The following is a 26,212-nucleotide window of genomic DNA, read 5'->3' on the forward strand; positions in this document are numbered from 1 at the left end:
TCAAACTTGTCTTCCTTCATGAGCTGAAAATCAGGCTACACATTAATTCAGTTTAGCCTGCAATTTGGCTAATTAATCATGTTTCTCCAATAAATAAAAACAAAACACAGCTGATCCCACTTAGCTTTTAAGAACAAGCATTATTTTTTTAATGTATTTTTTTTAAAAGACACACAGCCCAGACCTACTCACTCATCCAAGGATATCATTACCTTATTGCCTCAACTTAATGTATGGTGGGGCCCAAGCAGGTTAGAATCTGATAATTTATAAACCTTCAAAATATTGAATTTATACTTCCAGCAAGCCAGCTTCAACATAAACGGTAACATGAGAATCACAATAAAACAAAAACTTTTTTCAAAAAGCACGATGAAACAGCAATAGAAAACAAAAATCACGTTTATGATGTTCCAATTATTTCCAAGTCAGTTAATAGCCTGTTATATAGAATAAGGTAATTCAGCTACATCTAGCTTCCTCTGATGTCCACGCAAGTTCTCATTTTTACCTAATAATTCTTTCACATGCCTGCCCTCTCTATTTTTACTATCTTCTGATCCTACCTTTTTGATTTTCATCTTAACCCTGAGTAACACACAGTGTACCTAACTCATCAAATCAATCTCTGACATCAACAGGAGCTCATTCACATAAACATCCTGACTCACACACTCTGCCAGCCAAAGTCACCCACATATTCCAGTCCTCAGTAACAACAAAAACTTCAGGCATTAGAATTATGCTTTAGAATCAATAAAGAAATCATGTTCTCACTTACCCATCTCTGCCCTCCCACCCCAAATTCCAAGTTCCAGCCCTTTGTAAGATCCTGGTAATGCACTAATGGAAGTTAAAAGAGCTCTTGCAGTGGGAGGATGGAAACACCTCAAAGATTAATTGCAAAATGCAAGCTATTTGAGGCTCCATTTCCTACCCCTTCCCGAACCATAACTGTACGGAGACAGTGTGTTAGTGTGGACACTGGGTGTGTGTTTTGCAAAGTTGTGACCACTTTGCTCATCGTGCCTCTCATGGAGCAAGTGTAAACATCATGAGGCAAGGCATCACAGTTTCCGAGGGCCTGGATGAGGAACGGAGAGAGACACTTAGACCATGTTAGGAGGAGGCGAGTTTTGGTGAGGATGCAGTTCCCACTGAATCAGTTTCCTCTCTCTTTGTCACTCTTATCTTTTAATTTTTTGGCTGTGGGCTTAAGGACTGCTTCCATCCTGGGGCAATGGTTTGTTGCTTCGCCAAGAGTAAGTGATACCAATTTCTAAATGTTTCTAACAGTCTAGCTGCAATTGTATTGGAAATTTTCTCCAAACAATAACAAAATGTCACCTGGGTGTGTCTGAGCTAATCATGACTCTGACCTGCCTAGAGGTTTATATGTCTGGAAATATATTAAAAATGTCTAATGCTTTGCCTCTCTGGTGTGAGAACCAGGAAAGACTTCAAGAGCCCGGGTAACCTGTGGGATAGCTAAACCACAAACAGAAAATGAAATTTACGTAAGCAATTAATTTTACTTTACCTAGAAAATGGGCATGCAACACCAGCTCATATCTGGCACTAACATTCTGGGTTAAATTCAGATTGGTCTAATAATGATTTATATATTTTTCTTCTCCTAGAAAGTGTATTCTAATGACTTAGTTACCAATTCTGAGTACAGGAATAATTATAAATACAACATATATATTCTTGCATTTTTAAAATAATCAACATCCTCAAGCTTCAAAATATTCAAATTCAAAACCCTATATTTTAATGCTCAGCCAAATTAGAGGAAGAAAAAATTTAGCAAGAGAATGGATAAGCACCTTTGAGAATTAAATGTAAGCCTCATTATGTAATTAGTGCTTAGGTTCTTTTTCACAAAATAAGTTGCTAATTGATCCTACTGTGTGCAGGACTTCTTAATGTCCAAAGAATACCCCACATCATGTTAAAAAAATCATTTGTACGCTGGTTGTTAGAAATATTTTGCTACAGGGGCGCCTGGGTGGCGCAGTCGGTTAAGCGTCCGACTTCAGCCAGGTCACGATCTCACGGTCCGTGAGTTTGAGCTCCGCGTCGGGCTCTGGGCTGATGGCTCAGAGCCTAGAGCCTGCTTCCCATTCTGTGTCTCCCTCTCTCTCTGCCCCTCCCCCGTTCATGCTCTGTCTCTCTCTGTCCCAAAAATAAAAAAAAAAATTAAAAAAACGTTGAGAAATATTTTGCTATAGAAACAGAAGCTGATGGCCATTATAGATTAATTAATCTCAGCTCTTTACAAGGACAGGTGTAGCTGGTTGTAGTTTCTTAATGCATCTTAACACAGCTTTTCTTGTAAATAAAAAATACACATAGAACAAAAACACTCACTGGCTGTTGGTTTGTGAAATGAGCATTTCCTGACAAGCAAATAAACTGCACTGTTAATTTTAAGAAAAGTGATTGGTTGGTTTGTTTTCACAGAAAATGCTAACGCAGACCCTCAAGAAGTTCACAACCAGAATTAACTCTGTGCATCAAGAGCATCTTCTTCTACCAAGGACAGTTCCAGGGTGTTTTCATTCGTGCCGGTTTTCATCCTGAAGTTGAAAGAACCGTAGAGTTTTGCAGACTCTTTGGAAGAGGCAAACCTGTTGCGACGATATAACTCCCCCTTCCACATAGACATCATCAGCAAACAGGACAGAACGACCCCCCCAAGAGTGAGCAGGCAGAGTCCCGCAATCACACAGCGATCCAGGTGAGCCCCCAACCTTGCGCTCTCCTTCTCCAAGCGTTCCATCTCCCGGGCCGCCACGGTGTTGGGATCCACAGTCACTTCCCGTGGAACAATGTAAGAGATGATCACCAGCAAGATGCCAGTGACCAAGAACAAGATGGCACTGATGAAACCATAGTCAACTGACCTCCCTGAAGATGTGGCTTCCGAACTTACATCATCCTCATCTTCGGATATCAAGGATACGGCAGCCTCATGGGACCACTCGTTTGGATTTCCCCAGCCAAGGTCTCCCAGGTGATTGCTCCCTTTTGCTGAAGGGGAGCATCGGTTCCTTTGCTCTAAGTTGACATTCTCATCCACACAGGTAAAAGAAGTTTCTAATTCCTGGCTGCAGCAGTTGCAGACTTTCCGCCCTGCTGTTATTTGGTTGTTCCCTGAGTTGAGAGGTCCTGGTGGCAAGGAGTCTGTCTGAATAACTCTGTCTTGCAAAGAGGAGGAGGGGGATGCTGGAGAAGGACTAAGTTTAGATCCTTCAATCTCAGCTGCTTTTGGTGTTGACGTACAGTGTCTCTGGCAGCAGAGAGCAGCTTTGATGGCTGCTGCATCTGCCTGGCCATCAGGAGGGCCTCTTGAATGCCAGTCCCCAGCATCGCACAGGAAAGCCTGGCTGCTCTTCTTAGCAAGGGAGTGGAGCTCCATCGGAGCTAGTCAGACATCCCCCAGCAGGTTCTGAGAATTCTGCCAACAGCAACACAGATAAGAACCCAACAAGAGCTAAGGCTGCACTACCAAGAGTATCGCTCCTGAGGTCCCCATCTCCTTTTCAGCCACAACTGTAGACACCTCAGCCCCAGTTCCTCTAAAAGGAGTAAAAGAAAGGAGAGGATACCTAGTGACAAGAAAGTATGAAGAGGGCAAATCCTCTGACTTATCACCGGGATTAACACTGAGAAACTTAGGTCAGGGTAGAAAAGGAGCACAGAGGAAGTAGCAGTGTCTCTGAAGAAAGCATTGCCGTCACCAAGCCAAATTTATCCAAGGACTCACACATTACTGTGACAGGATCCCTCAAATAAGAAGGCAAGTTTCCTGTAGAGAGACACAAATGAGAAAGGCAGGGACCTTTTTTAGCAGAGCTGCGATTTTCTGGAGAACCTGGGGAAGCACACACTTCTCAACAATTCAGTTAAATTACGTTTACACTATCTTTGTTCAGAACAGATTCTAATACAGATTAGCTTTAGAGCATCACCATGGACGAACAAATATGTCATCATCAGCTGGGCTTTATTGGAAGTGGGGCTCAGCATTTTGATTGAGTAGCTGAAGTGGGTAAAAGATGGCTGGTTTAATCAGCCACCTTTCTTAAACTTACACCTCATACATCCAATGACCTTAGTCAACCAGCCCTGTATTTTCAAGACCCTTGCTTGTTCGTTGTGCTTTCATTCTCAGCCCTTGTGGCTACATGACACCAGCTTGTTCTGGACCCAGAAGTATGCAGACAACATGCCTTAACTGTGTGACCCCTGCCAAATACGAGGGGCCAGCCCACTCCACACCCTTCCCCCCAACACACCTACCTGCTCTGGGTACAGGTCTGCTACTCTTGCTCACTGCGTCTGAATGGGTCTGAGTTCATCTCCCTCTGCCTACTTTGCTAAGAAACATGCATGCCAAATTGACCACCTGAAAGTTTTTATTTAGAAGTAAACTGACAGTAAAAGACAAATTATAAACCCACAGAGTCAACAGTTTGTGAGGTAAGCAGGTGAGAAGTTATTTCCAAAGTTCCAAAATTACCTTTGGCACTTTGTATCCATGACATGCCCTTACCCCCACCACAGCATGGGACCTTTCTGTGATAGAACTTTGGGTTGAGCGGAAAACTGCCTATCTTTCTCTGCTTCTACCATCCTTTGCAGGATAGACTCACTTTTCACTGTCACCAAGTACAGCAGTTTCAAGCAAAGGCCCTCTTTATTTTGCTTTCCAGTAATAATTGATTTAAACCATGGTTTGTGGGTTTATTCTCACAATCCACAGCTCCAACACCTGGTAACCCACACAGATGCACAACTAAGGCTCACCTAATGGTCTACCTGGCAACTCACTTAAAATTCGGGAGAGGGAATCCACATCCTTGCTGCTCTACGTTACAGTTTGTTTTGTTTTTAAAAAAACCACTTCTCTCCTACTACCAAAGTTTCTCTGTAGCTAAAACAGAAAAACAAAACAAAATACAAAACGACCAAATGCAAAAAACATTCAAGTGAACCAGAACTTTCCTTTAGCAAGTGGATACGGATCTCTACAGCTGGATCCCTCTAGGAAGGAAGTGGTGACAATGTATTTGATCAATTCCTGAAATGAAAAATCATCTCGCTGTGCCCTCAGACATGAGGTCCTCTGATTAACTTTTGGCACGATTAACTCATCACATTGGGCTTTTTTTTTTTTTTTTTTTTTTTTGATTAAAATGGGCAGAGCCCCTCATGACACTTCCCATTTATAACAGAGGGAATGAAATCTACACTTAATTCCCGTCTCCTGCTTCCCTCTCTCTTTAAAGAAAAGATAGACTCTGCTTGTTCCATTGGAGATATACTAGCTGCACAGTCGATTCCCTTTGCAGCTCCGTAATCCGGGGCTTCCATCCTCAGTAGAGAAAGGATAATCCCATGGGACCAGCTAAAGGCTCTTTCCTTCCGTCTCCTGCCTCTCCGTCTCTCTGGTTAAGAGCGCGGTTAATGAAATTGCACCTCAAAGCGAGGGGACAGCACTTTGCCTCCTCCGTCTGCCATTAACTAAACATTAATATCTGCATTGGAACTAACTAATACGGGCGAGGCTGATCTGGGGAAGCGACCTCGGGATCCGTCCAGCGCTCACTGTGCGAGAAGAGCGCGCAGCAAGCTCCGGGAAGCGGTGATCCCTGCGAGATCAATCCATCCATTCCGGGTGAACCTCAGGGCGCCCAGAGTCCGGCTGCGTTCGCCAAATACCCCGAGGCGAGGCAAGCAAGCACCTAGGGCAGGGAGTGGGGACGCGCTCCGCTGCTCCGCCAGGCTCCCGGGGGGGGGGGGGGGGGGGGTCTCTCCCTCGCCCCAGCGCCTCCTCCCGGTGCCACTCTCCGTCACTCACCCCTGCTTTGACCACCACGTGCGGTTGAAGCACCGCGCGCCTGTTCCTGCGCGGCTCCACGGGAAAGTCCTCCGATTACCAGCCGTGGCACTTGTAGCCTCAGCGCGCCGCTGGGCTCCACGGGGTGGGCAGCGCCTGCTGTGCCGGTTGGGAGGGGCGGGGCGGGGCACTCCTTCTTGCTGAGCATCCTGGGAGTTGTAGTCCGGAGGCGGTCTCCATCCGCGCCCTACCCCCACCCCGTTCTCTCTCACTCCTGGCTTTTGCCCTTCCTGAAGACATTCCCGCTATACCTTCAGACTCCTGATTGGCTCTTTGGAAGAAATCGCTGTGTCCTAAACTCAGGTAGGGCTGTAGGATTATGGGGGAAGGAGTGCATATTTAGTTCCAACCCTGTGCCAGGCAGTATGCATATTTTGTCTTATTTAATAGAACAGATCTTCGAAGTAGATTTTATTAATCCTCGTTCTACAGATGAGGAAAGAGGCTCAGAGGAATTGTTTCATCCAAGATTACAAAGACAATAAATGGTACCTAATAAATTTTATTCAGCAATGTATTTCCAAAGTCATTGTCTTGCCCACAAAATCAGGAGAAATAGGACCATTGAGGGTAAGGGATTGTTCTTTTTGCCTATGCATCCTCTGTGCCTAGCCAAGTGTCTGATATCTGTTGAATTATGAATAGTAATGACCCAAAGTAGCAGAAATTAACATAAATAACACTTATTACTGCCATGTTCTCTTGTGATTATTTCAGATACATTAACTTATTTAATATTCACAATTAATTTTTAGAGTCCTACAAAAAAATTATCATTTTTACAGGAGAGGAAACTGAATTACAAAGAAGCTGAGTAATTTGTTCGAAGTTGTTGTACTCAGCAGAGGTGGGGCATGAACTCCAAAAGGTTCTAAGCATTATGCAAATTGAATGAATGGAAGAAAGACCAGAAGGTAAGAAAAGAAAGGGTTGGGAATAAAGGAAATCTGTAGGTGAAGCTACTGAGTTATGACTTCCAGGATAGAGCAGAGTAACTTCTTTGGATCCATAGTAGATTGTAACCATAGTAGATTGCAGCAGCCAACAGCCTTTGTAACCATAGTAGATTTTGTAACCCACCTTTGTAACCATAGTAGATTGCAGCAGCCAACAGCCAAAAGGAATGTGTGGTTTGTGGATCATCTCTTAAGTTTTCGGAGTCACCTTTGGGACTATTGTAGGGTTATTGATTGTTTTCATCTAAGGGAAGCAAAAGAAGGGCTGTAATGTAACTTTTTGCTACTTGTGAGTAGCTCACATAAACTGTGGTTGCTTGCTTTCAAGTGAGAAGTAAATCTCCTATAATGACAGTTTTGTTGGTTTTCCTTTATAGTGATAGAATCCATGGTATCATAGTTCCAGGGACTTCACAATCCAGCCACTTTAAGATCTTTTTTCCCCATGACTCCCTTTTAGCCGGTTAGGCCCATTTGTTGATAAGCATGCCATGTGTATTTGTGGTTTCTTCTCCGTTGCTTATTACACTTTTTTCCAGGGAGAATATCCTTCTTTCAATCCCCTATTCTTTCCACCCTTTGAGGACTATCTCCTCAAACCACACCTGCAGGGATACATACTGTTTTTAGTACTTTACATTTAAAAGGGAACACAAAGGCACCACAGGATCTCAAGAAGACAGCAACTGAGAAGTGGAAGAAACTTAAACTCACACTGGACAGGCAGACACTGAAGGAACTTGGGATATTTAGTCAGAAGAGACTTAGAGGACACAAAAACTAGCTTTAAATAATTTAATAATAGTAGTACTTATTATCCCTAATGTGTTCTCATCTTTAATTCCTACACCAGCTCTATAAGGGAACATATATTATTGTACCTATTTTGCAGTGTAGAAACCGAGAAGTGAAAAGTGGAGTCTCTGTCCCAAGATTTCAGAACTAATAACTGACAGAGCCAAGATTCTAACTTGGGTCTGTCTGATTCCAGGACCCGGATCTCTTCACCACCACACTATACTGAGCAATGCTTCACAGCACAGCATACATAAGAGGTGATAGTATTTACTGTACTGAGATAAACATAAGAGGTTTCTCAAGGCCATAGTTCTGGGGCTGTGGCTCCTTCAGGCCCTGCAAAACAGCTAGAAAGGCCAAGGGAACAAATAAGCCAGCACGTCTATAATACAATGGAGCACCTGAGGATGGCAGACACAGGGACTGAGAAGTTTTGGGTAGCACTATCACATTTAACAAGAGGGTTGATTTGGGGCTGATTATAAGGAATAACATTCTTTCCAGGAACTTGAAATAGGGTGTCTCATGAAACTGAATTCTGTATTACTGGAGAGGATGAAGGAAGAACCATTTATTAGTGATGTCATGGAAGACATTCATCCAGTTGGATTAGAGGACCTCTATAGTTTCCCTACCATAGATATAAAAGTTACATCACTTTTATGAATCCCTTTTCCTCCAAACCAGCCCGCCAAAGATTCTGCCTCCTATGAGCTTTACTAAGACTTGTCAGCCCTGATTTTTTTTTTTTAATTTATCAGCCACTGCCTTGTGACATTTTTTGTATGTCTAGATAGCTACTACATATTGTTCAACTTCTCACTTTGGTAACTAGCCCTCTAACAGCAATGTAAGCTCCTTAAGGTCAGTATTCGTGTATTAAATGTCTTATTACCTCCTTCAGAAAGTGCGGTATTTCTATTGAATAGAGGGAGGGAAAAAGAACTGATACTGGAGAGGATTATCTATCCACATGATTCTCTCTCATGCCCTATTTCTATACATAGTACATTTGACTGTCTACATATTATTGGGTGTTAAAAAAAAACATCATCTCTTTGCCATATACTACAAAATCTCATTCAAAATTCTGCAGAAAAAGAGTAAATGTAGACTGACTGAGCTCCTGGAAAGAAAACCTCTGCCAAAAATACCACTTGCTGGAATAACTTCACCTCTCTCTCCTGTAAGTCCATATCTAAAACATTCCTCAAAATCTGACCTGAGAACCTTTTTCAAGATTCAAGAGCCTTTCTTGTTCAACATCCCCAATTTCTTATTACTCTTCTAATTGGCATTCTCGTGACATAATACATTTCCTTTTATACAGTCATTTTACATATATATAATTATTTCATGTATATTTTATATTGCTTGCTATGTAGTATGTCTTCCCAGATAAAATTTAAGCTCTTTGAGAGCTTTCTATAATTTTGAAGCTACACATGGGCATGAAACAGCAAAATATGTGAGCAACATGGTTCCTCAATATATGCTTACAAAATAATTGACACTGGTAAAGTGGTGATATTAAGGTCTAAATAACGATTTTGATCTTACATAATTTTTAACATATCACATTTTTTGTTTGCTTATATTCTGTGAATCTTAGAGGAGCATTTATGATTCACTAAGTTAATCAGTTAAAAAACGGATTCTGAGAAGTAAATCTACCAAGTGAATCAAGGGTAGTGAAGGGAATTGTTCTGTTACAATCAGTCTCTTATAATGATGACTGAGGATGCTTTCCAGTCTTCTCTCTTCAGCAATGATAATAAGGACAGATTGTAAATAAATACCCTTAGTAGGTTCAGAGTTATCAGAAGATGCTAGGCTGTAAAGAGGTAAAAAAGGCATTTTTAGAATTGGCTATGTAGAGGCTCAGTCATTTAATGACAGCAGCACAGGAATATGACTTACTTTGTGCACCAAACTGGGGACTTCTGAATGATGGAAGAAAAGACTTACAAATGACCAAAATTTAGAGTAATGATCTCATTTACTAAGTTCTAGGAACAAAAAAAGTCATATTAAATTTGAAAGTTTCCTTTAAATAAAAATGCTTACAGTGGCCAGGCAGGCATGCTATTTAAATTAATAAAGTATCAGAGAGAGACAATTAGGATCAGGGAAGACTTCAGCCAAATTGAGAGCAAGTGTTTTTCCTAAAGGGATCAGTATCCACTGACTGCTTTACCTGATTTTTGTCAGGTAAATAAAATAAAAGTCAGATAGCAATAAAAGTCAGATAATCCAATTTGTATTCAAAAATTAAAAATATTGGGGCACCTGGGTAGCTCAGTCAGTTGCACATCAACTCTTGATTTCTGCTCGTCATAATCTCAGGTTGTGGGATCAAGCCCCCACGTCCAGCTCCATGCTGAGCACAGAGCCTGCTTAAGATTTTCTGTCTCTCCCTCTGCACCTCTCCCCCTCCTCGAATAAAATAAAACAAAATTTAAAAAAACAAAAATTAAAAATATTTTAATTTAAATTTAAAACATTTAAACCTGTGTGGGTCAAAGGAAACATAACTACAGGAAACATCTATTTCCAGTAATAAGGAAACTAGATGACTTAGATCCACCCACTACTGAGGATTATTAGAAAATCTAGACAAAGTGTATAAAAATCATGTGCTTAAAGTCATGCAAATTTAAGAAGATAGAGAATAATTACTGGGCCAGAATCTTCAGAAGGAGAGAGGCTCAGAGAGGCAAGTCAGAAGCTTCGAGCTTCCTTTTACTTGAGGATGTTAGATATTTACAGAGGGGAAAGCAGAGAGGCTAAGAACCTAACGAGAGTAGGGGTTGGAGTCCTGAGTCTGCCAAAGGAAGGAATTGTAGTGAATTACAATTGACGCTGGTAAAATGGTGTCCATTCTAAACTCTGGGTTGAAATCGCTAGCAGTGTGAACCAGAAGATAGGCCCTCACAGGTAGCACACTTCAGTCTCTCAAAATGTCAATCCCTAAAATTGAACCAAGGTTATTTCAAAGTGTTAGGACACCAGTTACTTGGCAGAAGAATTCTCTGAAAAAAAAGAAAAAAGAAAAAACTACAGCATCCTCTCAGACCAATTCTTCAATTTTGCTAATACACTGACTCATAGTGAAAAAAGCCATGAAAAAAGCCAATTTCTAAATGTCACATACTATATAATTTTATATGTATATATAAAACACATTTTCAAAATGACAAAATTATAGAGATAGAAAACAAATTAGTTTTTCTCATGGATTAAGGATGGTGGAGGGTGAGGGAGTGGGTGTGACTATAACTCTAAGGCATAGCTTGAGAGAGATATTCATGGTGATGGAATAGTTCTGTATCTTGATCATGGTTGTGGTTATATGAATCTGTGGTTACATGTGGTTATCACATGTGGTAAACTGATAGTTTTTTGGTTTGATATTCCATATAGTTACACAAAATGTAACCATTGCGGGAAACTGAAGGATATACAAGATCTTTCTGTAATACCTTTGCAACTTTCCAGGAATCTATAATTTTAAGATAAAAAGCAAAACAAAAAGCCAAGCACATCCGAAGATTATATTACATTCATGAAAACAAACAGAAACATAAAGCAATAGAAAAGACCAATGGGAGTCCTTGGATATTGGAGAACTTTAAATAGCTATATTTACTGCGCTTAATGAAATAGACAAAATTTAGAATTTTGTCAGAGATCTGGAAATGAAAAAACAAAACATAATCAAAATTAAGAACTCAAAAGATGAAATAAGAGATTAGACACAGTGAAGAGAAATTAGTGAATTGGAGATAGATCAACATCTCAGGGCACCTGGGTGGCTCAGTCAGTTAAGTGTCCACCTCTTGACTTTGGCTCATGTCATGATCTCATGGTTCTGAGATGGATCTCACAGTTCTTAGGATTCTCTCTCTCTCCCTCTCTCTCTCTGCTCCTCCCCAACTTGTGCAAGCACGTGAGCATGCACACGCACACATTCTCTCTCTCTCTCTCTCTCTCTCTCTCAAAATAAATAAATAAACTTATAAAATAAAATAAAATAAAACATCTCAAACAAATCACAAAGAGACAAAAGAATGAAAAATACAGAAGTGAGGGTAAAAAATATAAAAGCTACACGGTCAAGTTCCAATCAGGAATTCTTGTGTCTAAGGAATAAACTTTTCTCTCTCTCCTGGGAGGAGAAGAGAAGGCAGTTTTCTCTTGCTCCTGTATATAAGCAGGTAATATCAGTTTTTCTCATCCTCACTTGTGATACAGACTTTGAAGTTTGTACACATAGGACATGTGACTTGGCTTTCATTACATTGTCCCAGGAGTAAAAATTGGGGTATTGGAAACCACCTGGTCATTATTTTCTTTTTAAATGAAAAATGGTAAACTTTCTGTGCACCAAATCATGTGCACATTCAGGGTAAAATTAATAAATATTAATATTTTCTAAAACAATAGCAGGAATGAAGAAAAGAGGCTAGCTACTAAAAAATACTAATTATAGTTGTATAATTCCATTTATATTAAGTTAGTAAAAGAGGCAACACTATACCGGAATATTTTGGTGAAACAGTGGAGAAAAGTAAGAATGTGGTTACCATAAATGTCCATATAAAGGCTATCTTTGCAAGGGATAGAGGGAATAGTGATTTGGAGAAGGCAAAGTGAGAGGCTTCTGGGACATAGCACTATTCTATTCCTGACCCACATATGTTTACACAAGTATTCTTTTTGAGCTAAATTATCGGAGGTAACTCTTTATTTCATGCATTGTTCTCTGTGTAGGATATCACAATAAAAAGATAAAGATGCCTTTGGAGAGGATTCAGGTTTCAAGTACCTGATTTGAATCTTTGCATTAAGAATTTATACCAGTCTAAGGATTTATTCTCCTATCTTAAGAAGAACTTGAAGATGGTTTCCTTTAGCTTGGTTTCACTTGGCATATTTTTTTTAATGATTATTTATTTCTGAGTCAGAGAGAGAGACTCTGAGTCAGAGTCATTTATTTATGAGTGGGGGAGGGGCAGAGAGAGAGGAAGACACAGAATCAGAAGCAGGCTCCAGGCTCTGAGTTGTCAGCACAGAGCCCGACGTGGGGCTCAAACTCAAACTGGGAGATCATGACCTGAACTGAAGTCAGTCACTCAACTGGGTGAGCCACGCAGGCACCCCTCACCTGGCATATTGTTACGTGTGGAGAGTGAGCAAGTATATGATATTACAGGACCCCTGATACCATACTACCATGATCTTTTTTGTTATTTATTCAAAAACTGTTTCAATTCCCTTCAACTCTCTCTGTGTCCTTTATCACATCCCTCTCCAGAGATACGATCCAGTTTATAGTTCCATCACTGCACTGAAGTTCTTTGTTCAATTCATTAATAACATTCAGTAGTTCAGCCATTCACTCAAGTATTAATTGAATGTCAAAAGTTCTATGCTAAGTGCCAGATGTAGAGCAGTGCACTGAATGGATACATCCCAACTTTCAAGGAGTTTACAATCTGGTGGGAGATGTGCCAATTTAACAGACAAGTATGATGCCATTTCATCAGTGTTCTGACAGAGGAATAGGTGGTATAGTAGGAATATACCAGAAGAGTACCTAATTCAGAATTGGCAGGTCAAAGTTGACTCCCAGATGATGTACTATCTAGACGAGACATATATAGAAAAAAATTAGCTTTGAAGAATGAGGCAGCCTGATGAACAGTGGGTGACAAATCAGAAGTGAATTACTGCAGTTCAAGAAAATTCAGTATGTATACAATAGAAAGTGTGAGGGGGAAAAATGTCAAATAATGATGTTGGAAATGTCAGTAGAGGAAAGGTCACTTTGGGACTGGCAAGTAAGAATAAGGTGTGTGGACTTAATTCTAAAAACAGCAAAATTCCAATGGTGGCTTTTAAGTAGGAGAATAATAAGATCATATTTGAATTTTAAAAAGATCATTTTGGGGGATAGATTGAAGAAAAGCTAGGCTAGTGTGATCAAATAGTTTATAATAATTATCCAAGCAAGAGATAATGACAGTGAGATATAAAGATATAAGTAAGTTACAAGGTAAAGCTATATCATGCAAACATTAATTAGAAGGAGGCTGAGGTGGCTATATTAAAGTGGGCTTCAGGACAATGAATGTTACAAGGGATAAGAGAAATAATGATAAAAGGTCCAATTCATCAAGAAGACACATAACCAGAAGTGTGGATACACCCCCCTGCATCTATGTAGAGCCACATGTCCAGTTGTGTTGAATGGAATGTGTGTGGAAATGATGTGTGTTAACTTCCAGGATAAAATAGTTAAGGGTCTGATGTTTCTGTCCATTTTACTCTTCATGCTGTCTGCTCTCTGTATAATGTTAAAATGACCTTGAAGCCACAATATGAAAGCAGCCTCGACTGCTGAATCACAGCATAGAGGAGAGCTACTTGATCCATATCAGACTCAGACATGAGCATAAAATAAACTTCTACTGTGGCAGTGAGGTTCTGAATCTATTTGGCACAACAGTTAGCCTTCTGTCCTTAAATGCAGCAGCAAAAAGGAGCTCAGAAAGTGGACAGAAAGCATCTGGTCATCTCTACCTATGTAGATAATGGTTTCAGCAGTTACTGTGTTTTGTTTTGCTTTCCTTTACTATTAAGGAGATAAAGGTTTTATTTTAGATTTTTCATATCATATTTTTTATTATTGTTAATCTTTTGAGTGATATTATTTCAATACTTAAACTAAGTTACCCTTCTACTTGAATTTTCTTCCCTCACTTTCACTTTCTTTTTCCCTATAAAATAAGTATGTTTGAAAAGCATAATAACTTTATAGCTGAATTTCATACTTTTGAATATGTGTCACAGGAATAAGCAAGTTGGATTCCTATAAATGTATAAACATGGATCCAGCCTATTATTTGCCTCAATGTGTTTATATATATATGTATATATTATATATTACATATATGCATATATATGTAATATATAATATATACATATATACATATATATTAGTAATATATAATATACATATATTAGTTTTTAAATATTAATTTATATATAATATTAAACTGATATTAGTTTCGTGGGGTATAATTAAATATCTAGGAGGAAAGGAGATTCAACTCTTTAAAAATTCAACAGGTTTCATTATTGAAATACTTCTGAGACCCTTTAAATGGCCAATGTATGATTTGACTCTCTAACAGTAAGGCATGTTTTTAGTTTTCCCAACCTTATAGGATTATGATTCTTATTTTTCACAAACACAAAGCATCCTGTAGAACTATTGTTTTGTAAAATAAACTTTGGGATACACTGCTACAAAGGAATGATTTTTTTTACAGAAATATCAAATAAGACTATTTCATATTTGGTTCATATTTTTCAAGGCCCTTTATAGTTCAACTCTGTTATAGTACTATTGGAGACCTGACTTTAATAAGCGTCTCAGGTGGTGGTTGTGCTTCATTATTTGTTCTCTTCTGTTGGTAAACTTTATGGTATATGGTTGACTTTAGTGTTTTATCGTTGCTATTAGTATCAGTATCAGTTTTCTAACTCTGTGCTTGGTTCTTCTTAGTGTAGGCTCTCATCATCTCTTGTTTGGGTGGCTACAATTATCTGGCACATAGTACCTAAAAGAATCATAATAGTACTGCTTATTTGACTAGTGTGAGGAAGAATTAAATAAAATGTTTGCGAAGGAGTTAGAACAGTGCTTGACATGTAAATAATCTAATAAATGTTAGAATATTATTATATTTTAGCTATTAATTTCTCACCTGTTCCCCTGATATTTAGTCCATCTATTAATTTTTAAAATTTCAATGATTATGTGTTTCATTTCCCAGGCCTTTAATTTTTTTATTTTGTGTAACCATTTGTGCTATTTCTTATTTTATAAATGTGATGTCATACCTTAACTTTTCAGGGATTTTAATTATACATATCTTCAAATTTATAATCAATATCACTTTTGATTCCTCTTTTAAGTATTTCATAGGCATAAGGTCTTCAGTTTTGTCTCTCTTTAATGGGATGTCTTCCCTCAGATACTTGGCCATTTGTATTGTGTTTATCTTTACAGTGGAAATTTTGTGTTGGATTTGCTGCTCTGTTTGTTTTGGTAGCTTGTAGTAGCTTTATATTTCTTCAGGCACGTCTTACCTGCTTTTCATATTTTAGAAATTTTTCCTGATTTCTGCCCCACTGATAGTCCTACACGTTTTATAGAGAAGGTTCTTTGTGACAAAGTTCATGACTTGGCCTTTGCCTAACTCTTTTTCCTCACCTCCCAGCCTACACTTCAGCTTCATAAACTATCTGCAATTCACTGAATATTTCCAGCTGTACTCCTAGCATTCCTTTTCCAAAGCTGCCTTTTCTGCTTAAACTAGCTGGTTCTGAATTTCATTCCCTCAACTTGTCAGTATAGGTCAACTCTGCTGCAGCATGGCTTTCTCTATAAAATTCTTCCCTACCCTGAATAGCATTGACCACTACTTCCTGGGTATTTCAGTCTAACCCAGCTCTTATACACTCATCAGAACACCAGTAATATATATCTTTATTTTGTCTGTTTGTGTGTGCAGGGAAGAACATTCACTTCCAACCTTCACTTCCCTTCTAAAGAGGGCAAATGTCAAGGAATGTCTTTCAATTTGCTGAGCTGGGTGATATATGAAAGTGCAATCTGGGAAGCTGAGAAAGATTAAATAGTGCTATATATGGAAAGAGGTGGGGGAGGCAAATCCCAGAGTGAGAAGGAGACTGAAATCAGACACTGAGAGGCTGGAAGAGAGGGACTTTTGAGGAGGAGGGAGGAAAAAAAATCACACACAGTGAAAGGAGATTAGGGAAGATTTTGTGAGTAGGATAGGAAGAGGAAAAAGAAGAAAGGTTGGGTAAAAAGTTTTCTGTGCAAAATGGATTTTTGCGTCCTCAAATTCTTGAGTCCAGTATATTTCAAGAGTCAGGTGTTTTGTTTGCTTTGATTTTGGTTTGATTTTTTTTTGTAGTTTAAAAAGCTAAAACTTTGCATCTACAATATATTTTGTAGCCCCAGTGGGATCTGGGGCAGGACCCTATGGTCAAATACATTAATATATTTTTTTAGTGAAAAGTATATATATCCACACCAGTTTGGATAAAGAAAGAATGTAAATAGTCTTTCCTAAGCACACATTTGGTTTTGCTGCAAAATGAATTTACTACAAATTAGTAAAAACCTTTTTGGTTTTGTTTATTGGATTTTGGAATCATGACTAAGCAACTACAGTCCTGTATAATCCTTGCTTTCACTGCTCTACCAAATCTTCCTGTTCTTGACTGGGCTCACTCTTGTATCTATGGTCAAATGCTGGGTCATTAGTCTAGGATGTCCTGAGCCGGGGATAGTTTGTCTCTGTTCTTCCAGGTCATCCAGCCAACTAGACCTGGCTAGTTCACACGGTAGCAGCAGGGTTCCAAGAGAGTGAGTAGAAACACACAAAGCCTCTTGGAGGCTAAGCTCAACACTGGCATGTGGTCATTTCCAACACATGTTTTAAATCAAATCATCAGCCTAGCCTAACACAAGGGATAGGAAAGCAGACTCTACCTCTTAATGTGAGGATCTATAAAGTCACATTGCTAGGGATGTAGAACAATTAGGACATTTTTTTTTTTCAATCAAGCTACATATGCTGAGTCTGAACATAAAGTGGAGATGGTTAGAGAACTGATGTTATCTAGGTCCAGTCACAAATTCATTGGTTGCCTCACCACTATCAATTTCCCACCATTCTATTTTATAGCAGTATTTGGATTTCCTTTTAGGTAGCCATCTTCCTTTTTTGTGTAGTAGCTTTTTGGGTTGGGGAAATTGACTCTACTGTCTGCTCAAGGGCATAAATCGGTAAATCTAATCACATTCCCTTAGGCTTGTGTCCTAAGGTTAGGGAATGAGTCCTAAACAAACACGGGACTTCTATAGCCAAAACTGGCTCAGAAACAGTCCAATCAAGGTTAAGTACAAGATTCTGATCAATGATTGAGGATGGAAGAAGCATGTAGTCCCTGTTTCTGCTCAGAACCACAAGATAAGTTAGCCTGAGGACGAAGCTGACACACAGGAAGAGGGAAGAGGGTAAAGAATCACAAAGAAACAGAATCAAAGTCAAGGTCAAACTGCTAAGTTTCCTCTTGGTTTTGAGCTTCTTGGTAACTTGAGTCAACAGATCTCCAGCCTGAGTTGCATTTTCTAATACCTATGAAAGCATTCAAACGTGACATATTTTCATACCTTTTTCCAACTCATTAGACTTCTTGAGGTAGGTGCCAGGTTTAAGTTCTCCAACTCTCCAGTTTAAGCATAGTGCCTTTGTCATGGTAGATCTAAAATAAGTGTTTGGTTAAGAGCCCTATATAATCTAAAGCCTGCTGAAACATAGTTCTCCAGTATGAATAAAATATAAGCAATATTTATAAATAAGAAAACAAAAGATAGTAAGCAGGCCCCAACTCATAGGGCTCAGTTCATATTTATAAATGAATGTATAAATCAGTTTATAAATGAAGAACTTAAGCCTGAAATCTATCATTCCATACAGTTCTATTTTGCTACAGCAATATATTTTAAAAAGCTATAAATAAATGCCTTTGGTTAAAAAAAAAAATTACCACACACACACACACACACACACACACGACCCTAACCAGAAGGAAGGAAATGTTCCAGAAAGGACAATCCAATCGTATTTTTATGGATAGTGGGTTTCAGAATAAGAAAAGGAAAATAAACAACAGAAGAATTAAAGAACAAGTTCATAGTGAAATATCATGAACATGGCACTTCCACAAATAATATTCTAATTTTGTAAAATATGTAAGCAAGCTAGGCTAATTCTCTAGTCCTTATTAACATTTTGATTTCAGTGTTCCTAGGAAAAGGGAATTTGGTTATTTGGCAAGGGGTGTTGTGAAAATTAACTAGAATGGATGCTTGACTGAAATGAAAACCAAATAGCAATGTGAAATGTTAGTTCTGTGAGACAGAGACAGAGCTCTTACATGGTAAGAGTTCTGTCTTTCTTTGATCTTAATGGGAATTAGAATGTAATTTATGTCTCAACCTTCAAGATAAAACCCATCCTTTATAAAATCAAGACAAATTAACTTTAAGTAGCAATAGAGATAAAGGGTAAATATTGGGGGAAAAAACACTGTAATGAACTGTGAAATATGTAATGAGAGAAAGGCTGTCGCTGCAGAATCAGTGTCACGTTCACATTTGCTAAGCTAGGAATCCATCTATCAAAAATATCTTAGAAATAATTAGTGTATCATTATAGTATTACTCTGTCTTCCTCTCACTTTAGGGGCAGACTTAAGTAACTCATTACCAAGTTCTCTTATCCAAGAGAGTCCTCATTTCTATGTTTATGCATCTATCAAAGTCTTACATTCCTTAGTCTTATCAGATAAGAGTATCGTATATATTTCTTCAAGATTTATGATTAAGATAATAAAAACAGATGCTATCTTCAAATAATACCCAAGAAAATGAAATTATAAATTTCAAGTACAGGACAACTTAATTTGTTCAGTCTTTGTTTAGCTATAATTGGTGACTTTTTTTTATTATGTTATTGTCTGCACATCACATTTATTGCTTGACACATTGGTGAAATTTGTAGAGCACACACACTCTAGTCAAGCACTATGCTAGATTCTGGGAATTCAAAAACAGAGGATCAATATCTTTACTTTCAAGTTTCTCCCAATGTAGTGCAGGCTAGTTTGTAGAAGGAACATTTTCCTTATTTTTTTCAAAAAAAAAATGAGAAGCCCCAGCATTTTAGTCTACAAGCAGTTGTTCCTGTGTATTAAAAGTCTTACAGCTCATTTACCTACTCACAAGATGCCTTTAAATCTCTCTGGAACTTAACCAAATTACTCAATTGAATCACCTCAGGCACCTGACATTCTATTAAGTAGAATGATTAAATAGATGACCTCCTATAAACTAAGTTCCTCTTCCTCTGTCTTCTCTCAACAAGAGTGAAAACTCCAACTTCTCTTTGGGGAAAGATGGGAAGAAACTACCTTAAAATAATCCGTAATTTAAGCATTCATGTGATTCCCAAGCAAAACCAAAAGAGAAAGAGTTGGTACATTCTGTCATCGAAATTATAATGAAGTAAAAGACTCCAAAGCAATTCTCCTTTCATCTAACTCTGAATTAAAAGTGAAAGACATTGTTACAGGCCCTTTATCCTTATAAATATTTTAAATCTCATGACCAGATGTGCTTGCTGTTTCTCTTAATTGAGCTTTGAGAATCCAGTCACTGGAGTGGGTTAGCACTTCTGGCAATCTCAGTGGGTTTTTCTGCTATCTCTGCTTCCCCCAAAGAAGCTTGACTTTCAATGGTTTGACCATCGGGAGAAGGGATAAGTTGGTTTCAAATTAACGCATCCTTTCAGGCATTTGTGTAAATGTGGATAATTTTTTAAATCTTAAAGGTAAAATCGTTTATATTTAGAAAAATACATGATCCATCCAGAAACGTGTGGGTGTCATAGCCATGTATCTCAGACCTTAAATCTGTTTTCTCTCACTCTTAAAAAATAAATTGAGTATGAATTTTTACTGTTCTCTCCTGAATAACTTAGATGTCGAGGAGCTTTAGTCTTGCTTCAGTGCTCTCATAATCCTCTGCACATGTCCCTGCAATCACAATTACTACAATATTTGTCAGTTCAGTTCCCATATCCCCCACCAAACTGCAGGCCTCCCTTAGAGCAAGGAATATGGTTTATTCATCTCAGTATCCTCAGTGCCCAACAGAGTGTGAAACAAAAAAAAGTCAAAGCACATTGACTAAGAAAGGAAGGAAGAAAATATGGAGGAGAGGCATATAAAGATCAATTATGTGGGAAAATGTTTTAATAATGTAGTAGGAGATGGTTAGAAATTCTCCATTGTAACATCTACTTGGGAAAATCATGTTGTTTGTTAAAAGTTTAATATGGTATATTTGTCAAGGAGAAAAAAAATACTCAGGAGTAAAAACAATTTCAAACATGTAATAGGATGGGGCTAATTTTAGTAAACTTTTTAAAAGCACAGGGACTTAAAAAGCCTGTTTATAGGATGTCTCAAAAATACTACAAAAATAACAGCTTGGGCTGCAACAACTTGACCTCAGCATGTATACTTCTTGTGGCTATTTAAGACAAATAGTGACAAATTTTTTGACTTGACCAAGTGGTGGGATCTATGATCTGTCTCCTTGCTTCTGAATGGGGTTCTGTCTTGTTACTACCAATTGAATGCAGCAGAAGTGACACTGAGTAGGCCACTCATGCTAGGTCAAAAATGGCTATGCAGCTACCATCTTTGTTTACTGTGACACTGGGAGCTCTGAGCTTCCAGGTAAGAGGTCTGCCTACTCTGAGACCAATATACAAAAAGGCTATGGAGGTATGCAGTGGACATGACAGCTGATTTAGTAAATGGCTTTCATCATCTGCCTTCCCTGTGAGTGAGCCGTCTGGGACATTCAGACCCATTAAGCATTTATATACCTGTAGCTCAGCCATTATTTGACAGCATCTATATAAGAGATTCCAAGAAATGTCCAGCTGAGCCTTCCTGAATTTCTGACCACAAAATTGTGAGCAAAATAGAATAGTTGTTTTTATCTGCTAACTTTTTAGAGCAATTTGTTACACAGCACTATTAACCAGAACACTTCTAATTATGGAGCCCCTAATCAAGACCTACTTAAAGCAGTTGGGAGGTCAGGTAAAATTCTGTTTAATAACATTTTTTAGAGATGAGGAGCAAATTTAAAAGGATTTTGACACATGAAAAGATGCTCAACATCACTCATCATCAGGGAAATGCAAATCAAAAAAGATACCACCTCATACCTGTCAGAATGGCTAAAATTAACAACTCAGGCAACAACAGATGTTGGCAAGGATGTAGAGGAAGGGGAATCGTTTTTGCACTGCTGGTGGAAATGAAAACTAATGTAGCCACTCTGGAAAACAGTATGGAGTTTCCTTAAAAAATTAAAAATAGAACTACCCTACGACCCAGCAATTGCACTACTAGGCATTTATCCAAAAGATACAGAAATGTTGATTTGAAGGGGCACATGCACCCCAATGTTTACAGCAGCACTATTGACAAGAGCCAAAATATGGAAAGAGGTCAAATGTCCACTGACTGATGAATGGATAAAGAAGATGTGGTATGTATGTATGTATGTATGTATATATACATACATACATGTTGTATGTATGTATGTATGTTTGTGTGTGTGTGTGTGTATATATATATATATATATATATATATATATATATACCTTTGTATATATGCAATGGAATATTACTCAGCTATCCAAAAGAATGAAATCTTGCCATTTGCAGCAATGTGGTTGAAAGTAGGGTATATTATGCTAAGTGAAATAAGTCAGAGAAAGACAAATATCATATGATTTAACTCATGTGAAATTTAAAGAAACAAACCAGATGAACATAGGGGAAGAAAAGGAAAAATAAGATAAAAACAGAGGGAGACAAACTATAAGAGACTCTTAAATACAGAAAATAAACTGAGAGTTGCTGGTGGGGTGTTGGGTGGAGGGATGGGCTAAATGGGTGATGGGCATTAAGGAGGTCACTTGCTGGGATGAGCACTGGGTGTTATATGTAAGTGATGAATCACTAAATTCTATTCCTGAAATCTTTATTATACCATATGTTAACTTGGGTTTAAACAAAAATAATAAATAGATAAATAAGCAAACACATTCTTACATACATACATACATACATACATACATACATACATACATACATACTCTGCTTGCAAAAAAAAATTTTTTTGAAGGAACTGAATCTAAATAGTTTATATTAGTGACGGGGAATAGCTAAATAAAAGAGAATATTGGTCACATATATATCATTTAATAAGTTAGAAATAGTTGAGTATTTGTCACAGTTTATCGATTTAGAAAGCAAACTTGGTTTGGGGCACCTGGGGCTCAGTCAGTTAAGTGTCCAACTCTTGATCTCAGCTAAGGTCATGATCTCGCTGTTTGTGGGTTTGTGAGTTTGAGTCCTGCATCGGGCTCTGCCTGACAGCACAGAGCCTCCTTGGGATTCTATCTCTCCTTCTCTCTGCCCTTTTCCCATTTGCTCTCACTCTCTGTTTCTCTCTCTCTTTCAAAATAAATAAATAAACTTAAAAAAAAAAGAAAGCAAACTTGGATAAACTCTCAGGCTTTCAACTTGCTTCAGTCTTTCTTGCTGTATCTTCTCACTATTCTCTCTCTTCCTCTTACCCCTTTTCATATTTGTTCCCTGATTTTTTGAAAATAAAATTTTGCTTTTATCAAAATATTTTATGCAAAGAAATATTGACAAAAACACATGTAAATAGTGTTGAAATACATAATTATGACATTCACTTTATCCCCTTGTCCTGGTCCCTAGAGACAACTGCTTTCAACTCAGTGAGCTTATTATCTAGAGATTTACCACCATAATTTTAAAAATAAGCATACACTGCATTTTCTTCTTTATCAAAAAAATTTTCTATTATGGTATATGAGCATATAACCCACAATTCCTCTTCTCCTTCCTTACCTTTCACGTCATCTTGTGTGACTATTAAAAGAATATTCAGCATTTTTGCCATTATGCCTACATAAGTATTGCTTAACAAGATAGAATACTATAATATTTCTGATTTCTTATACAATTTATTATCCCTGTAGTTACTAAAGCCCTTATTTTATTTGTTTGTTTTCACTTAGTTTTCTTTGAACACCCGAGTTCTCTACACCTGTCCGATAGCTCTTTAAAATGCCTCTCAGTACAATTTTCTTGACCATAAAACATGTCAGATGAGTTATTAGTTCCAGGTATTTTTCCTGGTAACAACTTTCAGGCTCTGATCTGAACAGGTTGCTCTCTAGGCCAGAGAAACATGTTTTATTTCTTCTTGGAAAGGTTGTTTACTTTCATCCTAGGAACTGTCTCTACTTCTACGCTTGGTTTCTTCTCCCCTCTTTTCCCCTTCTCTGGTGTATTATTTTAGTTTAGATTCAGCTGTAAATAAAACAAACAACACCCTCCCCCCAAAAAACAGCTCCCCTAAAAGTTGCTTAAATATGGAAATTTATTTGCTTTCATCTAAAAAGAATCTAGCAGTAGACAGTCTGGACTGGTGATGTGGCTTTACGAGTATCAGATACTCAGCCTCCTTATTTTGTTCCCCTGCCATACTTACTATGTTGCCCTATGGTCCAAACGAGTTGCTCAATCTTCAGCCATCATGTTTTCATCCCAATTAGTATCAAGGAAAGGTGAAAAAAGTTACACCTACTCCTTTAAAAGCACTTTTCTTACATTTTCTTGACCAAAACACAGTTCTTTGGCCATATCAACTTGCAAGGGAATTTAGGAAATAAATTTTTATCTAAACTGCAATATTTCCATCTAAAATTTGGGATTGTATTGTCTAGTACAATGTGTATAATGGATGTCAGGAGGTAACTACTACTATTTGCCAAAATCAGCCTCATTGGAAGCAGGGGTGGGGGGAATCAGGAATGGGTGGAGGGAGAAGTCACACTGTGAAGTAGACTGGGTGACATACTCAGCCAACTGCACAAGAAGCTCAGGAGCTAAAATAGCTCTTTGGAGATATCCCTTTGGGGTCATGATGGCTGGACCTTTATATCCCTGCCTCTATCACTCATTAGATGAAGGTCCCTCTGAGAAGCATATGATTTTGGGTGAAGCAGCTCTTTTTAGCTAAGGCAATCTCTGAAGAGGCTAATAGCTGCCTTTGACAGCTCTACCTACATACTTTTTTTATCCTACCAGGGTAAAAAGTACTTCTCTGAAGGGAAAGCCAGAGAGCTCAGCCCCATTGTTACCATCAACCACATGAGACTTGCTTCTACAAAATATTTTTCAAAAGTTGGTTGAATCCAAAGGAAGATCCTCTTGGTTGTTCAGAAGATTGGTAGATAAATAGATAAATAAGGATAGTGAGTGATGAATAAATGTGCCTCTTCTGACCACTTTCTTGTCTGTGCAATTCCTCCTTCAGAGAATCATTCTAATGGGTTTTTCCAGTTTTGCAAATATAAGGGTCATACACACTCACTGTCTAGGGGAATGGGCTTACAAGACGTTTCTGGGCTTGAGAAAAGATGTTCCTCTGAATAATAGCCCTGGATATGTGGCCCTGGTTGCTACAGAAGAGGTAAATAAATATGGATAAGGATCAAAGACCCTTTTCTTTCAAAGTTCAAGCACTGCTCTGATAGATAGATGGAGATGTTCTCACTAATGTTTTATGGCTGGAAAGGAAATTAAGACCCTGAAAGGAAACTCATGAGGGAAAGAGAAGCCTAGACTGGTGACCCAGGTTCAGTATCTAGACATAGGTGTTGATGGCAAAGGCTATGTTCAGTTCCATGCTCTACAGTTGAACAGACATTTTGGAACCCCGATCATGGGCACCACTATGACCTGTTCAGAACTGAGACCAATTAGGGAATTACTGAAGCACAGTGCTCTGTAGGACAAGTATTCAATCCATCATTGTGGTAAAGACAGAAGCAATATAGGCAAAAACCTGGCCTCCACTGGCAAACCAATCTGATTTTTATGTTTTCTATGCCTAAGCAGAATAGACTTTTTTGTACGGATTAAGGCATAAAAGTTCTTAAGTAATTTAGGGCTGGAAGTGGTCTCAGAAGATTCTTAGCTTCCTGCTTATTTAACTACATGGAGACTGGATTAATTAATTTAAAAATAAAACAAATGTGACTTTTATGGACTGAGTGTTTGTGCCCCTCTCCTCAACATTTCTATGTTGTAGCTTTAACTCACAGTGTGACTATATTAGAAGATGGAGCTTTTTGAAGGTAATTAAGGTTAAATAAGGTCATAAGCCTTGGGCCCTGATCTGATACAATTAGTGTCCTTAAAAGATACCAGAAGGATCCATACTCATACCCTAGTCATTCTCTTTCTCTCTCTTTCTCTCTCTCTCTCTCTCTCTCTCTCTCTCTCTCTCTCTCTCTCTCTTTTTTCTCTCTATCTCTGTCTCTCCACCATGCAAGAACATGGTAAGAAGGTGGCTGTCTGCAAGTCAGGAAAGGAACTCTCACCAGGAAGCAGATTGGCTAGAATCTTAATCTTGGACTTCTAGCCTTCAGGATTGTGAGAAAATAAATTTCAGTTATTTAAGCCACCCAGCCAATTAAATTTGTTATGGCAGCCCAAGCCACTAATACAGTGACCACATTTGTACTCCAAGCTAATGAATTATGTCATAATAGTCCCATCTAAATAATGAAGAACTTTTTTCTTGGTTAGAGGTAGAGGGTCAAGTTGAAAGGGAGCAAATGTGTACAATACCACAAACATAAAGCTGGAAGGTTATTTCTAATGCTCCCAAACGCATGAAACCACATGGAAATAAGACTTTAAAAAAAAAAAATTCTGAGTCCTGGTGACCTTGTTACCCAGGGTCACTTTC

At 38.3% G+C, this 26,212-nt stretch overlaps 1 protein-coding gene and 1 long non-coding RNA gene across 7 annotated transcripts in view; one reads left to right on the forward strand and one right to left on the reverse strand.

Annotated features, from left to right (window-relative positions):
• LOC144615135 (uncharacterized) overlaps nt 1-26,212 on the forward strand; it is a 392,358-nt gene that overhangs the window by 172,258 nt on the left and 193,888 nt on the right. For all 6 annotated transcript variants that reach the window (XR_014136567.1, XR_014136568.1, XR_013553607.2 and 3 more), the window contains exons 8-9: nt 2,467-2,743; nt 6,694-6,822. This is a non-coding gene — a long non-coding RNA (uncharacterized LOC144615135). The remainder of the gene's footprint in view (nt 1-2,466; nt 2,744-6,693; nt 6,823-26,212) is intronic.
• On the reverse strand, nt 2,507-6,670 carry TMEM74 (transmembrane protein 74). Its single transcript, XM_060611157.3, has 2 exons — nt 5,870-6,670; nt 2,507-3,814 (listed from the first exon to the last, which is right to left on the reverse strand). The coding sequence occupies exon 2, from the start codon at nt 3,422-3,424 to the stop codon at nt 2,507-2,509; it is 918 nt and encodes a 305-aa protein (XP_060467140.1). The 5' UTR covers nt 3,425-3,814; nt 5,870-6,670.

This window comes from Panthera onca, chromosome F2 (genome assembly GCF_046562875.1).
Source record: "Panthera onca isolate mPanOnc1 chromosome F2, mPanOnc1 haplotype 2, whole genome shotgun sequence".
Taxonomy (NCBI): domain Eukaryota; kingdom Metazoa; phylum Chordata; class Mammalia; order Carnivora; family Felidae; genus Panthera; species Panthera onca.